General features: G+C 45.3%; 2 protein-coding genes across 3 annotated transcripts in view; both read left to right on the forward strand.

The window, feature by feature from the left end:
* The window catches only part of LOC117144462 (protein CEPU-1), a 61,849-nt gene extending 51,315 nt beyond the window's left edge, over positions 1-10,534 (forward strand). For both annotated transcript variants that reach the window (XM_033309622.1, XM_033309623.1), the window contains 8 exons: positions 1,942-2,142; positions 2,285-2,406; positions 4,634-4,784; positions 5,486-5,583; positions 6,184-6,305; positions 7,194-7,374; positions 8,367-8,540; positions 8,721-10,534. In XM_033309622.1, coding sequence (XP_033165513.1) covers positions 1,942-2,142; positions 2,285-2,406; positions 4,634-4,784; positions 5,486-5,583; positions 6,184-6,305; positions 7,194-7,374; positions 8,367-8,540; positions 8,721-8,927 — 1,256 coding nt within the window. In that variant the 3' untranslated portion in view covers positions 8,928-10,534. The remainder of the gene's footprint in view (positions 1-1,941; positions 2,143-2,284; positions 2,407-4,633; positions 4,785-5,485; positions 5,584-6,183; positions 6,306-7,193; positions 7,375-8,366; positions 8,541-8,720) is intronic.
* Positions 10,535-15,063: 4,529 nt separating this feature from the next.
* On the forward strand, positions 15,064-16,619 carry LOC117143529. The gene is made up of 2 exons (XM_033308258.1): positions 15,064-15,370; positions 15,437-16,619. Exons 1-2 carry the CDS (start codon positions 15,197-15,199, stop codon positions 15,764-15,766), a joined length of 504 nt encoding a protein of 167 aa, XP_033164149.1. The 5' UTR covers positions 15,064-15,196; the 3' UTR covers positions 15,767-16,619.
* The last annotated feature ends 10 nt before the right edge of the window (positions 16,620-16,629 follow it).

Genomic DNA, 16,629 nt, shown 5'->3' on the forward strand with positions numbered 1-16,629 from the left:
AGCAGAAAGAGAGCGACGTGGCAAGCCTTTAATCCAATAAAAGAAATTAAGTATCAAATGGTCTATGAAGCCGTTCATTGATTGCCGTTCGCCGTGGTACGAGATGTATGTACCCCTACATACATACGTACATATGTACTCTGGTCGCATATGTGCGAATCAAATACGTATACGTCATGTTGTCACCCGGTGAATGGCAGACAAAAGCGCTGATCAATAAATATTGAGCGCGGTTATAAATTGGATTTTCATTGGTCTCGAGGCAAGCCAGCGTATTGACTTACCAAATTGCTTTCACCCAAAATCTATTGAAAGTGGTGCCGCGTGCAAAGTGGGTTACTCATTTCGGAATTTAGTAATCGAACCCATCTTGTAGGCCAATGAAAAATATGAGCCACAAAGTGCTCAGGAAAAAGGCAAAAGGGCAGCGCCTAAAGTCGCCTGCGAATTCACATGTCGATATTGACGAGCTATAAAATGAAATTTTTATGGCATTCCTCTCCCATTCCAATAATATCAATATACAGCCATTAGACTCTAATAAAATGCAGGACCGGAAACCGGCAAGGACTAATATAAAATCAAAATAAAACCCTCCACCACCTGCTCACCATCCGCAAATTGCCGGGCAATTGCTGCGGAGGTCTGGAGTCGATTCAATAATAATCGAGCCCCAATAAAATGATGATTGCTTGGGTTTAAGCCGCCGGTTTCAACGAGGGCTTATGAGAGGGGTCCTGTGTCCCAACTTTCGGTACAACTTGAGCGAATATTCTGTGAGTACTGTGAGTACCCCTTAATGACCGGAAGGAAGGAAGGAAGGCAAATGCTCAACTGAGCACACTCATTACAGACGCGAATGCATTTTAAAAGCGGTATTAATAATGCATTACTTTAAGCTGTGATTATTTAATGGCGGCTTAAGGTCGGGAAAATGTCAGCTGCCAGTGGGTTCGCACACACACACACACTTACACACGGACGCACACGCGCATATATGGACAAATAAAAGTTCGGAGGTCGAGAAAATAAAAACATTTCATTAAAATTTCATATTTCGAATGCTGAAAATCATATGCCAACAAACCGTTGACCGTTGGACTGAGTCGGCAAAGGACGAACCACCACCCACTTTTACATTGGATGAACGCTGGCGACGTCGTGTTTACACAACTCTGATTTCGGTTTTACAGCACGTATACGTAATATGAGCGTGCGGCGCTTTTTCACGTTTGCTTTTTTAATATTTCCATAATAAATACAAGTTCATAAATTGTTCGAGGCCGTCGCAGTTGAATGCGGGTCTCTCATTCAGGGACTTAAGCACACAAAATAAATAAACATATTATACGCCACTTAATCTCATTTAACAAATTCTCGTTTGCCTTTTTGTGGCGACGACGACAATAAAAGCGATGCGACTGGTATGCATATTTTACAAAGAATAAAAAAAACAGGCTAAGAATTATGCCAACAACATCTGCAAAATTATGTCATTTATATGGGCAAACATACTAAAAAATAGATGAAAACAGAAGCCCACACATATCCAGCTTCTGCTACTCCGGCTCCTGGCAGAAGGACCTCCGCTCCGGATAGACAAACAGAAAAGAATCTGCAGAATTTTCACAGCTGCGAGATGGAAAGACGGAGGGATAGATATGTATCAGCTAGGACGAAAACTATTTTCACTCGCCTGCCGCTCGCCACAACGAACTTTGCCAGCCACAGTGACAGCTGAAAGTATATGTCTACGCTGGCAGCAAAATGTTTCATGTTTATATTGCGGCATTTTACAATAAATTTCGTAGCCAACGAGAGGACACACATTTTGCTCCATATATTTTTCATCTGCTTATAGGACCACACTCCGCATTTCCCCGGCTTTTTCCACATTTCCACAGTTCTACATCTCTATCGTTCTATCTCTATCTCTTGCAGGCAATTTCGTCCTTCTGTGGCGACGGGGAACAAATGTGCTCACTGCCTCCAACATTATGGTTACAAGGGATGAGCGCGTAAGACTGATAGATGGTTATAATTTAGAGATATCCGATTTGGAGCCTCAAGACGCCGGGGATTATGTTTGTCAAATCAGTGACAAAATAAATCGTGATCAAGTGCACACAGTTGAGATATTGGGTGAGTACACGTCGACATGTTTGCACAGCATTAGCTCACAGATTTGCATTTGACAAGTGCTCCTTAAGGCGCACACATCAATTAGCCACTGATTTACTGAACTGCTCCACCACCCCCTTTTCCGCCTGTTTTCCACCCGCAGTTCCGCCCAGTGTACGGGCCATCCCGACATCCGGACAACTGCAGGCCCGCAAAGGAGGACCCATTACGCTGGAGTGCAAGGGATCTGGTAATCCGGTGCCATCCATTTACTGGACCAAGAAGGTTCGTTACACATCGCTTTGTGTGCTCCGGAGAATTCGAAGCCGTTTTAAGTGAATTTCATTTAGTTTAATTGAATTTAATTCAACTGTTTCGCAACTGTTTCGCATCGTTATGTAAATTTAAATTTAAATTGCGTTCCCTTCTCCCAACGGGCAACTGCGTGGGGTCAGTTGCTGAGCACTTTCCCTTTCAAATTTCACTTTCACTCGCATTTAAGCTCTTAAGAGCCCGCCAACTTTTCGCCATCGGTGGGAGGCAATGAGTTGGGAGTGAGTGGGGCCAAAAGTTTTCCAGCCATTTGGGATGGCCAAAAGTTGGGCGTTATTAATTAAAAACGACTCGCCCACATTAAAGCCAGGTCTAGATAGGAATGTGTTGTGCTGCTGTTTGTATTATAAATCAACAACATATCGCATCACTCACAGTTTTCAACACATTGCCGCCCAAATCTCAGCTAAGCAGCAGGAGCTAGCTAGCAAACAAAAAGTGAGATGATAAATCGCAAGGCACAGCCATCTACGATTGCGGCATGTGGCAGTAATGGGAGGCAATTATGAATTCAACAAACACATAATTTTACGCATGAGCCAACAAAGGGATAACATATTTGCCACTGGGCCGTATAAAGTGGGCCGAAACGAGCCGCCCAAAACCAGGCGAAACGGGAGCGGGACAAATGAATTTATGCCGACTTATATGACTTGCAAATGCGTATGCGAGTTGGCAATTAGTTTTCGCTGCTAATTTCGAGAAGTTTATCAACTTGTGCCAACTAGAGCATGCAGACACTACACAAAAGGGAGCCACACTTCCATTACACATTTCCCATTATACCAGTTAGGGCTATATATTCGGGATCCGAATCTGGCATTGATTCGATGCCAGGGAATTTACACTAAATCACTGTCAGCGACAGTCACTTGCAAATGCCGGGAAGGTGAGACTCGGTGACTGCAGGTTGCCAGGGAGAAATCCTGGCTCGTACTCAAAGCGTAATTAATGCGATTCACAGACCCTCAAAAGTATGCTATATTCTACGGCTACCAAGCAAGCAGCAAGGCAAAAGCCGAACATGGGACCCAAGAAATTGCCGCTTGGCAACCAGTCTAGTGACCCAGTCACTGTCAGTGTCACTCGACCAGTTAGCACGTAGTCAGGGGCATACACTTGGAAAATGGGAAAACCAATCAGGAAAAATTAGCACCTCAAGCTAAAACAGTCTAGTTACGAGAGCAGTACAACTGTCCGAAGTACTGAAAATCATCAATTTATGATGATTAAAATACATATTAATAAACGACCTACTTGTATGCCAGTTGCGCTTCGTTTCTCTGAGTGTACCCACTTGTACTCACTCACAAACTTTCAATAAAGCAAGTGTCGGAGTCGTAAGCACTCCACGAATGTGTGTGCCATATATGTCCATGTCAGAGCATCTACATTTGGGTAAAAGTCTCGTTTGCATTGCTGCACTTTGGCGCATTTGACATTTCCGTTCGATTTGTTTGCTTCTAGGTAGGTACTATGAGTTGCCTCGACTCCACCTTTATGGAGGGGTCCCTTTCGTCCTGCCGATGTAGCGCCACCCGCTTGCCTGGAGACACAGCCTGGCTGGGTGTCATTCCACAGAGCTGCGTTCCATTTCAATCTGCCCCAGCATTTCCGTCGTGTTTGCGGCTGTCTTTGGAGCACACGTTGACACGTGTTCCCCCCGGGAGAAGTGACTTCTCCCGCCCCAAAAGCCAGCCATACCAAAGCCAAGCGAAGCCAAGTCGAGCCGAGCCAAAAGCCGGTTGCCAAAGAAAAGACGCTCGCAGCCAGAAAGCCAAAAAGCTGACTTGCTACAACGCCCTTTTTGGCCCTTTGAGACCCGCTCCGATGTCTGTGTTTACATCCAGTTTGCATGCTCCACATCCAATATTTGTGCAACTTGCCCTTTGACCTCCTATTCTGCCCCCCTGTGCAGCAGGAGCAAGTTTTTCGCTTCTCGTTCGGGGAGATGTCTTCATTTGGGTTTTGTTTCGTTTCATTTCGTTTCCCTTACTTTTTCGCTTGCCAACAGCATTTGTCTTTTGACATTTGCTACTTGCACTCTCGCCGACTTCATTTTAGCCGGGGCCAAAAGATGTCGGCGATTGATTCAATTTGTTGCCACTCTGTTTACAAAGCGTTACAAAATATTCCGACCTTTATGTACTATTCTCTTCTACTTGGCATATCCTTGCAGAGCGGCGCAAACAAGTCGACGGCCAGGATCGGAGACGGACCCATTTTGACCCTGGAGAAGCTGGAGCGCCAGCAGGCGGGAGTCTACCAGTGCACCGCCGACAACGGAGTGGGTGACCCGGTCACAGTGGATATGCGTCTGGATGTGTTGTGTAAGTGCACTTTGATAGACTCTGATAAAAACTATAATAAAATAAAAATTCTAGCATAAGAAAGTTAATTTAACCAAGAAAGTATATTTTTTGGGGTGTATGTATATGCCTTGTGGTGAAGTGTATCTGCAACTACTAAGTATCTGTACCGCAACGTCTGTCATTAATCATTGCGTGAATAAAGCAGCCACTTGAAATCCATTTGGGGTATATCAGAACTTTTGAATGGCAACTGCAGATGTAAAAAAAAACCTTGTAACCGGAGGCGGAGAAAAGTGTTTTGGGCAAAAGTGTATCGCGGGACTCGTAAATCAGTGCCTTAAAGCTGCTGACTGCAGCGGGAAACCAAATCCGGATCAGAGTCGAGGAACCGCTGTGCAGATACACGACTCCAGATACCAGGATACTGGATGCATGCAACAATGCGGCACCACCGATTCGATATAGACAAATGCCGGGCAGAAAACAATTTGAACGGGAAAAGAAAGCCGAGACCAAACGGAATCTTAGCAACTGTATATAAATTGATTTTTGACTGTAATCAGATTGCTGCTTCGTGTGCTAAATTCTTTCCACCGCCTCTCTCTTTCTTTCATTCTTTCTCTGTGTGTCCTTGCCGGCCATCCTGCCAACCTACCATCCTGCAATCCTGCTATTCTGCCATCCTGCAACCTGACGGATGCCTGGGTATCTGGGTGCAGATCCCCCGGATATACAAGTGGAGAAATCCTGGATACACTCGGGCGAAGGATTCGAGGCGAAGCTCGTTTGCATTGTTTTCGCTGATCCAGTCGCAACGGTTTGTTGGCTCTTTGAATGCACCGTTTCATTCGTTCCATTGTGCCCATGCAGTTTTTGTTATTTTTCGTGGATTTTTAGATTATTACGATTACGGGGCCATGGGCACAAAATGGGAATGGGGGCAGGCAGGATAGCGAGCATGCAGTGCTCCCACCGAGCGAGTCATCCTGCCACCTCCATTGCCATTGGTTTATGCAAGAACTTTGTTTTCCAGGTCACTTTTCCTGTTTTTCCGTTTTTTTTCTTTCAGTTATTCAGCTTTTCGTTTCAGTTGAGTCCTGTTCTGTTGTATTGTGTCCTGTTCTTGTTCTCGCAGGCTTTGTGCCACACTGGCTTGCAATTTCTTTTTCCGATTTCTTGCTGTGGCAAATTAATGCCATTTTTATTTGCCCAACTTTCGTTTCATTTCGTTTCGAATTGCGGACAGTCGGCTGAAGTTACTGCAAGTGGGTCAAATTTTGAGTTGAATTTATTAGTTGCTTATCGTAGTTGCAGTCAATCGACATGTGATGATGAAGATGAACTTCATCTCCATCTCAATCTACACCTCCATCGTGATCATCGTCAGCTAGCTAATCCAAGACACTTCTCTCTGCAGGTGTCCTGGTACCAAAACTCATTTCCGATCCAATCGACGGACAGGCGCATCATGGCCACCAGAGCCAACCGGCACATGCTCACCATCCGCCACATCCAGCAGGAGGACTTTGGCAACTACAGGTGAGTCCTGCTGTCCTACTACGAGTAGTAGTTCAATGGAATCCTCGAATCGACGAGGACAACTTGTGGCTTACTATGAACTTTGCTGGGCAGCGTTGATTTAGTCAATTTGGCAACTTTGACTACAACTTATTTCACTTTTTGTCAGCCAGTTAGCAGTAGCAAGTTGTAAGTTCCCACTTGTCTGGGATCGAGGCTTAGTCCGCCGCTGCTGCCGTATTTGCCACACTCGAACATTCGTGTTGCCACGTCCGGCTTCTGGGGAATAGTCTGTGCGGGGCGTGCACCACCCATTTTGCGGACAAACAAGTTTTCCACATCAATGTCAATCTGTCTGAAACATATTAAAGAAGCGGAAGTTTCGCCATGTTGACACAACATTTCATGCACAAAGTTTTAGCCATCTTCCGAATGGGGGCGATGTGGGTGAGTGTTGGTGATGTTCATGCTGATGGTGATGGTGCTAGTGGTGCCCATCGAACCACCATGCCACCGAACCACCTGTCCACCACCCACAGTGAGTGGCTTTTGTGCACACGACGTGTCGACGTGTTTGGATTAGTTGAGTCGAGTTCCCCAGTCGGTTGCCAGCCACTTGCCGACTGCCAGATCGATGCGGGCACTGGCCCACGGTGCGGATGGTTGTTCGCCCACATGGCGTATGAGTAATGCTGACAGAGTGTAATGCAAAATTAAAAGGAAATTACATTTTTGGCCGTGTGCTAAAGTGATTGCAGGCAAACATGACGCACCCAGAAATTAACAAGTCAAAACACACACACATAAACAACAGTAAAAAAAATGAAAGAGCGCAGAAAATTCGAAAACCAAAAGCCAATTAAGTCAATTAACCACTTAGGCCATATGCTAATTAGAAATCCCTTTCAGCTGCGTGGCGGACAATTCGCTGGGACGCTCCCGCAAATACATGGAGCTCTCCGGACGCCCCGGAGCCGCCGAGTTCTATTCGCCCAAGTGGGGTCGTTCGCCGGACAGCTACAATCTGACCTGGAAAATCGATAGCTACCCACCGCTGGAGGAGGTCCGCCTACTTTACCGTCGAGTGCAGGTGAGAGGACGCGGGGCTGGATAATGGGCGGGAAGCCACTGGCAATCCGATATGAAAGGAGTATATTCAATTAATTAATGGTGAAACATGCACAAAGACCGATCCCGCCAGACTGACATCTTGACAATCTGCTGCGAGATGCTCCACGCTCCAAGCAATCCGATACCTTGACATCTTGTCTGGAAAGGGGCTTTTATTTTTGGCGAGCACTGTGCTCACTAATGAAGCACGTGATTAAAATTATACTCACTGTCATGTCTTGAGAATCGACATCCAAAACGCTGATAAAAGGGAATGAAGCTCATGTAAAAACTTTGAGGAAATAGATAAAAAACCAGTGGGAAAATTATGTGGGTACAGAAAGAAATATAAATATATTGCTAATTGGACTTCAGTGGTGCAGAAATAATCATTTTCATTAAATTTATAGTCTGGAAAGGTTATTTTTGAGGGATTGTAATCTGCAATCTACAAGGTCAGTTGCACATAGCAAGTAAAATTCTTTTCAATGTAGCAAAAAAACAGAAAAGTGATTTTTAATACTCATATCAGTGTACCCACATAAAAATGTCGCTTAATTGCGACTCTGGTCTGTACAAACAGGCAAATCGGGCGAGTTGGACCTCGAAATTTAATGAGATTTCAACCCACGGACACTTGGCGCTGAATGTCGAACTGCAGTGGGCTGCCACGCTCCGTTGATTGGGCGGAGATAATTTTTTCTCTGCATTCATGCGCCATTGAAGTGCAATTATTGGAGGACTTTCTGCCGGGGCGGCATATCAAGTGGCAGGAAGGAGACGGTGTGGAGGAGGCTTAATTGATGTGATAGCTGTCATAACTTGATCGGGCGCTCGCAGCGGAAATCATTTGGTTTCCTCGCACAGGACATAAAATTAATTAAGGAATCAAAGGAAAACTGTCAATGGTAGAATCCGGCACTTAATTTGGCTCTTCGTCTCTCTCTTTCTCTCTCTTTCTCCGCCGTACAGATGAATGAGACGTACCAGCAGCCGGGCAGGTGGCACGACTTCATCCTCACCCCGGAGCACCGACCGGCCTCGGAGCCCCTCACACACATCATGTCCTACACCATAAAGAATCTGCATCCGGGCGGTTACTACGAGGCGATTGTGCAGGCCAAGAATCGCTACGGCTGGAATGAGGTGAGTTCTCTACGTAAGCCCCCCCTATATAGCTCAATGCCAAAAGCACCGGCATAAATCTAGGCGAGTGTCCTGCTCAGTTCGGTGCGACAGGGCGGCTACTTAATCTTGATATTGTGCCACTTTTCTTTGCTCAACCCCCACGTCTGCTTTTCTCGCCTCTCGCCCTCAACCCCGCAGGTCAGCGATATATTTCAATTTGTCGTCGCCACCAACAGCCAGGACATTGGCCCCGAGGACGCCGAGGTGGTGGCCAGCTCCAAGTCGCGCAGCAATAGTGCCTCCATAGGCAGCCTGCCGGGATCCACAGTTCTTCACACGGCGCTTCTGCTGGCCCTGGCCTTGAGTAATTGTCAGTTCGACAGACGCCGCCTGGGCCTGGGATAAGCAGTTGATGCGGCAGACGATCGGGATCAGGATCAAAATCAGGAGCAGCACAAGACAAGGGGAATCACTCGCACTTGGAGGAGGAAGTTGCCGGGAAAGGGCGGTGGCATGAAGTGTATAGAAATCCGGAAGTTAAATAGAAGATTTTATTGTACACCTACCCTGTCAACCAAGAGAGCAAGTGAATCCAGCCCAAAACTAAGCAACAAAGACGAATGGAGATTGCAAACCAAAAAAGCTGAACGAATAACCCATGTAAATAATTTTTCAAGAGTTTTGTCCACGATTAAATTAGCACACACCCACTCACACATACAGCCGGAAAATGGTTAATGGAAATTGCAATTGGAGGAGGCAAATCCGAGTCCAAATCCAACATCCACCATCCAAAGCCCACCCCCGTTCCATGCCCATGGTAGAATAAGCAAGTCGAACTAGGTCATGTAAATAAGCATTAGATATCTGAATGTGAACTGCATTTTACTTCATAAATGTTGGGCTGATGCGGCCCGATGTGCAGGATGCGCAGGATGTGTATGTAAATTAAGCAAACATTATATAGTGATATTATTTAGTTTCGAGCGAAACCATAAATAACAAAATATTCGAGATGAAATAAAGCAGAGGGGGAAGGAGAACACACACACACCGCAAAAATGTTAGTATGTAAAGTATTTGCCACGTTTCCGTTTCATATTCGAGTTCATTTCATTTCTATTGCCACACTTTTTCGATTGCAGTTGTAGTCTTATTTTAGCCAGTAAGCGCACCCATAACCGAAAAGGATAACAACGTAACAGCAATTCAATGTAATGTTTTTCGATGTAAATTAGAATTTAAGCAAACGTGTTGTACCACCAAAAAGAAAGGCGAAAGGTCGAAACATGAGCGACGCAAATAAGCTAATCCCCCACTCAAAATCAGAATCGAAAGCGAAATCGGAATATTATTCGGAGTATTTGAATGTGAATCTTTGCATACATATTAGCGGCACGTGGATGTCACGCGTGTCAACCTGTAAATATACATAAATACGTGAATAATATTGAGTGTTACGAACCCAGCAGGCATTTTATCAGCTTTTGCACCTTTCCAATTGTACGATTCCGAATCCGTACTGTTTCATTTAGGGCACACAATAGAGGTCAAGGGTCACTTGTATATTTGATAGGCCGCGGCCAACAACTCGAACTCGTACACAACTCCTGTACTTAGCATGTCGATCGAACGAGAGGCCAAAACCGGAAACGAATTCAAAAATGGGGAGTGTCGAGTCGCATTGAAAACCAAGTAAAAGCGTTACAATTTATCTACATAAATGTGTATGTGTGTGTACCTTACATAGCCAGTTGAATGCAGGATGCAGGACGAATCGGAGGCATAACTAACTTACATAGATGAGGAGGATGAGGGGATGAGGAGGGGTCCGAAAAGGATCCAGTCTGAACCTAAATACCAGTATAATTCAGATTAAACAGATATAGCTAAGCACGTGACCGGTACGTGTTCATAAAAAGTGAATTCATTAATTACTAACTACATAGTACGATGCTAATTGTATGATTAATGCGCATAAGAAACCCTAAAATATTCAAAAATAAAATAAAGCATTAGATGTAAACTAAACTATGCAAATTGGTTTCATTCGCCCATGATTTCAGATTTTCTGGAGTTTCAGCTTGTTATTATTAAACCTATTTCCGGCAAAAGCAATATTTATGTTTGCAAATCATCAGCATTCACAAAGGAGAGGGGGTATATTTTTAATATTTCTCTTCAAATATTGAATCCAACTGCAGCTTAGCAATGAAAATGGTTTAATATAGTTGTACGAATCTGTATATCGTATATCGTTTCCAATTTTTGTACAATTTGAAGAGACCCTCAAGTGTTTGCCTGCCATAATGCAAGTCCTAAGTATGAAGTATGAAATTTAAATGTGTCACATCCTTTGTGCCAGTCAGCAGACTCGCAAACTTTCTGCAAATTTATATGAAAGTACATAATCATCGATGGAACTGCCAGGTTTTTTCTTCTTTGTCCATTTTCTCCCAAGGACTTCGCCTCAAGCACTTCTAAGCTCTTTCAAACATCCAAACCAAATGCTGACCAGGGGACAAGAGTGAGCCAGGAACGTGGACATACGTGCACGGTTTAAATTATTAAAAGTTTTGCATTTGGCAAAAGTTTATGCATGAAATTTCATAGGGCGCCCAAACTACTTGAGCTGCGTTTTTATACAGGCGGATACTACGGTTGCCAGTTGCATTTCGAACGGAACGCAGAGGATGTCCGGATGCCAGTTACTGGTTTCCAGTTACCAGTTACCAGTTACCAGCTACCCAGTTACCAGTTGCCTGGATGTTCCTGGCCACGTCGGTGTATTTGCATGTTGGCGGGCCCACTTGATGCCACCCTCCAAGTTTGCAAGCCGGGTGCAAACTTAGTGACCATTATGCATGCAAGTCCCAATATATTGCACATGAATTTTAATGAAAATTGTGTCGTTGAACTGGCCCCGGAAAATGGGGACATTTCGCAGAAATATGCTGCGCCGAGTGTGGAGTGTGGGGCTAACTTTTGCAAATCATATCGCATAATTGGCGGGCCACAAGCGACTCTTTGCAGCCATTTGCATTGGATTCAGTTGGCCCAGGGACAAGTTTTGGCGCATATTAATTAGCTCGTTTATCATTTGAACACTTTTCCGACAGCCAGCCAGAGAGCAGTGCACTCGAAGCAATGTAAAATTAATTAAGTTGCGCCACAAGGAAACTCTTTCACTTACCCCATTCATTTCCATTGGTATTCATTTCAAAGGAGCGTGGAAGCAATAAAGAATCGCTGCGAAAAAACTGTTAACTAACGAAAATGAAATCATAATTAATATTGGTGAAATTGGCAAACTGCAGCGCACGAAGCTGGCGCGGATGTGCACTAATACCCCCACTTTGGTCCTTCCACCAGCAGGCACAATCCGCAGACAGGAGTGGCAAAAGGAGCAGGACGAGCCATCCAGTCAGTCAAGTCAGTCAAGTCAGTCAGCCAGTCAGCCAGTTTTGTTTGGCTGGCAAGGAGGCGTCAAGGCGAGCAAGATCCAAACTTTTATAATTAAAATTTTGCAGCTCGGTATTTTCGCTTTTTTCGCGCTGCCTGGTGGAGAATAAAACGCAAGCAAATCATAAAGCTACATGGCAGCCAAACTTTGCCGTTCAAGTGCGAATTAAATTAATTTTCAGCTGATTTGATTTCGGCGAACAGTTATTGCTAAAAATGCAAGTTTCAATTCAACAATTGCCGATGGAAAAGTTACACTTTCTGCGAGTTCTCCTTCGAGGGGAATGTCCGGCAAATTAAACTAAATTGCGTAGAGAATGCCAATAAATTAAATTAGCCAGTGCAAACAACGGAGTGGAAACTTAAGAATTTCTCATATAGTACAGACCATTGGCCGGGTCAAAGACAACCGCACAGTGCCAACTAACACTATGGCAACGGGGGAATGTGTCGAAAAGGCGAGTCCTGCCTTCATCCAGGGACCATCAGTTGTCCTGGGCAACGCACAATAATTCAATGAAATGCGAATGGGCTGGGGCTGCTGGGATGTGGGTGGTGTGGTGCAGCAGTCGCAGGACCAACCGAATTTACATAATTCTTCTCGTGCAGACTTGGGAACGGGGCAGCCTGATATTTATGGGGGCAACTTAATGGCGGTTTAAAACGTAGCAGGCGGAGAAGAGAAAAGAAATCGCTGTAGGATCCTTGTTTCCGCTCCTGCTTCCTCCGCCCAGCAAACACACACACACACACGCACACAAGCCCAGGCATTATGCTAAAACAAATCTACATAATTTAGGAGTAGGCTGCCAGGACAAGACAACATTTCCACTCAGGCAGCCCCATTCCCCCCTGCCGCCTGTCATTGACGCACAAATCAAAAGGCGGGCTCCATCTCGATGGGAGAAAATTGTTTGCGGATGCTAAGAAAAATTTGTACATCAATCGATTTTGTTTGATTTTTTCCCAGCTCGACCGCCTCTGCGTTGAGTTGGCCGCAAGAGATTTGCATAATTCATGGCGCTGATGGCTGGTGAGGATTCCGGTATGGGCTGCTCCCCGGCTCCTCGGCCGGAAACTGGCGGACGAAGTGGGCCGGGGCAGGCTGAGTGATTGGGTGGGGCCAGAGATGTGTCTGCCTGATTGCTTTGAGTGGCTCATTTCGCACAGTCCGCTCCAGCGATGGTGGGGGTAAATTGGAAAAGTATGTCTATGGCCTGGCACCCGGTGCCCCCGCTGGATTGCCGGCATTTCTGCTGCCTTCCACAGAAGTCACCTCATCCGAGATGCGGATAATTTTCGCCTCGACCTGCGTGCGGCACGTGAGTGGTGAGTGGTGGAAAAACACTCTCGTATAGTTTTTTAATCAACCTGCAACATGCAAAACCAATGACAGTTACCCTGTCTGCGTGCCGCAAAAAGAAATGCCGACGAAAGGCAAACAAGTTGGCCCGTCAATTTCAATTTATATTCTAATGACATATTGTTCCTGGCATTTTCAATTCCGCCGCCTCGCGCGTGTGACACAAAACCAGAGCCCGACGAGATGGAGCGAGAATTAGGAGCCTCCTGGTGAAATTTAAAAACAATTTCCCAAACTCGCCCCAGAGATTTGTATTATGTTTAACTCATTTTCATAAAGCGCGGACAAAGAGACGGGAATTGTGCGAAAGCGAGCTGAAATTATAATGCGAGAGCAGCCACAGCCAAACGCGGCAGCTGCAGAAGCCCCGAACTCGAAGCCGCGACAAAGTTCAGGCAGAACAAAAGTTTATCTCGTACTTTGTTTGCATACACAAAGCCAAAGGAGAGGCGGAGCCTCTGAATCCTCCTGCACCGCATCCTCCTCCCAGCCAGGACTCGCTGCACAGGAATAAGCGGCGGAAACGCTGCTTTGCGTTGGCCACGCCGTCCTCCGCCAGTTTGCCACCAGCTCTGGGCTAAGACAAAGAATCCCCGCCGACCGCCGACCGGCGTTGAGCGATTTCTTTTCACAGAGATAAATGCCAGAAAGTTGGGACAGGCGTGGTGAAACACGTGGACTTACACTGGGAAAAAGTTAACTCCAAGTGTATTTGCTGTATCAAGAAATAATAGTTATTTTATGATTCAGAATAAGTTAGAAATAAAAAACCATCACAAAAGCTTGAACCGTGCTATAATTTTATACTAAGGTCAACTTTCTTCCAGTGTACTTAAACTGCAATCTGCTGCAGCTCCACCTGGCGGTGATTCGGGACAGTGCGGCTCACCCTGCTTGAATTTCTGCCTCGGGTTTGGGTTTTTAAAGCCCCAGCCCCCTCACTCCATTCATTTTTTGGCCTTAAGTCGGCCATGTAAAATAATTTACAGAGCTGCATTGCAAATGACATTGACTTTTCGCCCCTGCAGTTTTTCATATTTCGTGCGGCTGGCTGGCTTGCGTTTTGCGTACCGCGTCACGCTCGCTTCCTCCGGATTGCCTGTGTGGTGCACATTTGGAGGCGGCCGACTGCCCTACTCCCTCCACTGGCCAATTGACCAATGGCTGCTTATCAGGCGAGAACATGTTTCCATGGAATTTCATTAGGCTTCACCTCGTCGTGGCCCGAGTCCTTCTCCCGATCCCTTGCCTCCCGCCACTTGACCGAAAGCCTAATGGTCGGTTGTTGCCCTTTTTTTTATTACGTAGCCACTGGTTGTCGCACCGGCCGCGTTGGCTAATGGCGTTAGTTCGTTAGCCAAGCGATAAGATTGGCAAGAAGAAGGAGTTGTGGGGGACGACTGCTCGCAATCACCAATGTTTGTAGCAGGAAGCTCTTTAATTATGAAAAGTGTACCGTGCTCATGTTCTGCCTTAAGTCTACTCAACAAAGTCGTCAGAATCGGCCAGACAGTATTGTTTTTCGTATTTATTTATCAAAGCAAATTTTGTATCACAATGGCTGCTACTAAATGATTGAATAATTTTCTCACTTTGCCATATTCCAAATCATCTGCACAATAAATCAAAAGAACTCATGAATCACATTTCCTATTCAAGATTATACAAGCAAACGAGAATATTGAGGTTGTTTTGTTTATTTGTAGAAAACATGGCATTTTGTGTCACACTGCTCTAAACTCCATTTTATACAAAATAAACTAGTGCATCCACAACACAAGCAGTTTTTTATGTGATAAAAAATTATACTTTTACATTTATAATACGACCAAATCTCAAGTTTCCTGCAATGGGTTTCGTTTTAAGTAGATCAGTCCAGCCTAGAGATTCTGTCGCCTACAAAAACTACCTGACAGTCTACAGGAATCAGCACACGCAAATGAGTTCCAATGATGCAAACTTAAGTGCAGCACGTGTTTGGGGAACTCTATCGCAGACTAAGCGGAATCGATATGCTAACATGGTAAGTGGAGTTGAATCAGCTGAATTCCCATGAATCCGTATTCATATAGCATATCATACTTTATAGAAGGATTACTCACCCAAAATGATTACGAAGCAACCCAAGCGGGTGAGGAATGCGGCTGCTCCTAAAAGGATTGTTAAAACGATTTCCAGGCCGAAGAGAATTTCTCAGCGGCGGATACGCGATAAGCCGTTGGTTTACAAGCCGCTAACCATCAACAGATCTCACGTAATACGGAAGAGTTTGGTCCCCTCGAATGGCTTTCTAAACTTAGTGCAGTGTCTCCAAGAGATCCATTGCGAAATGCCAAGATCCTTGGCCGTGAAAGAGGCTGTCAGTTCCTGGTGCGCTATGAATCCGGATCAGCGTGGCATTTTCACATCGGACTTATAGTCATCATGTCACCCACTTCACTCAATCAATGCCCCACGCATGGCCGCCTGTCACGAGAGAATCCAATTCGGAATCAAGCTTAGCCAAGCGGTTACACAATCGCCGTAAGTTCCGCGCCCAAACACATGTACTCCATCACGCAACCAGCGGCACGAAAGTCCAGAGCAACAGTATTAAAATTATAAGCAGGAGGAGCAGGAATAGAAACAGAAACAGAGCCACAATCATTCACATTTAAATTAACATTTCCCGCCGACGATTATCCTAATTGCGAGCTGGCCTTAGCCTAGTCGCTCGTCCTGGCCAAAGATGTGGAATATGCGCCGCTTTCCATTCACTATTTACATTCACGTCGGTGACACGCGGCACGCGAGATTCAGCTAAAAAATGGATTCAATGTAACGCAAAACAAGCGAGGCCTCATAAAAATGAAATGCGGATAAATCAAATTAGCATTTTGTACGAATAGCAAAGCATTAGCTCGCGTACGGCGGCAATTTGTAATGCCAGAAGGCCGCAAGGAGTCTAGAGGAGAGGGTCCTGGGAATAGGACATGCAAGCAGTTCGTTTTGGAGGTCATGCCAAAAAGTGCTTGCATAATTACTCGGGAAGCATTACGGCGAGGCTTCTTCAGATGTTGTAAGACCACAATCCCGAAATGGGAATTAAAACTAATGGCACGAGCCGCAGCCAGACATCCCGATTCAATTAGGCTCCTCCTGTGGCAAGGATAACTAGGGCTACAGTAGTAACAGGTCAAACTCACTAGCAAATGTTCGTGTTTTACTACGGCGACTTTATTGCAACACAATGGTATTTTAAGTGGCAGCAATAAAAATGATTTATTACCCCACAGAGGCGAC

The sequence above is a fragment of the Drosophila mauritiana genome, chromosome 3R (genome assembly GCF_004382145.1).
Source record: "Drosophila mauritiana strain mau12 chromosome 3R, ASM438214v1, whole genome shotgun sequence".
NCBI classification, from domain to species: Eukaryota; Metazoa; Arthropoda; class Insecta; order Diptera; family Drosophilidae; genus Drosophila; species Drosophila mauritiana.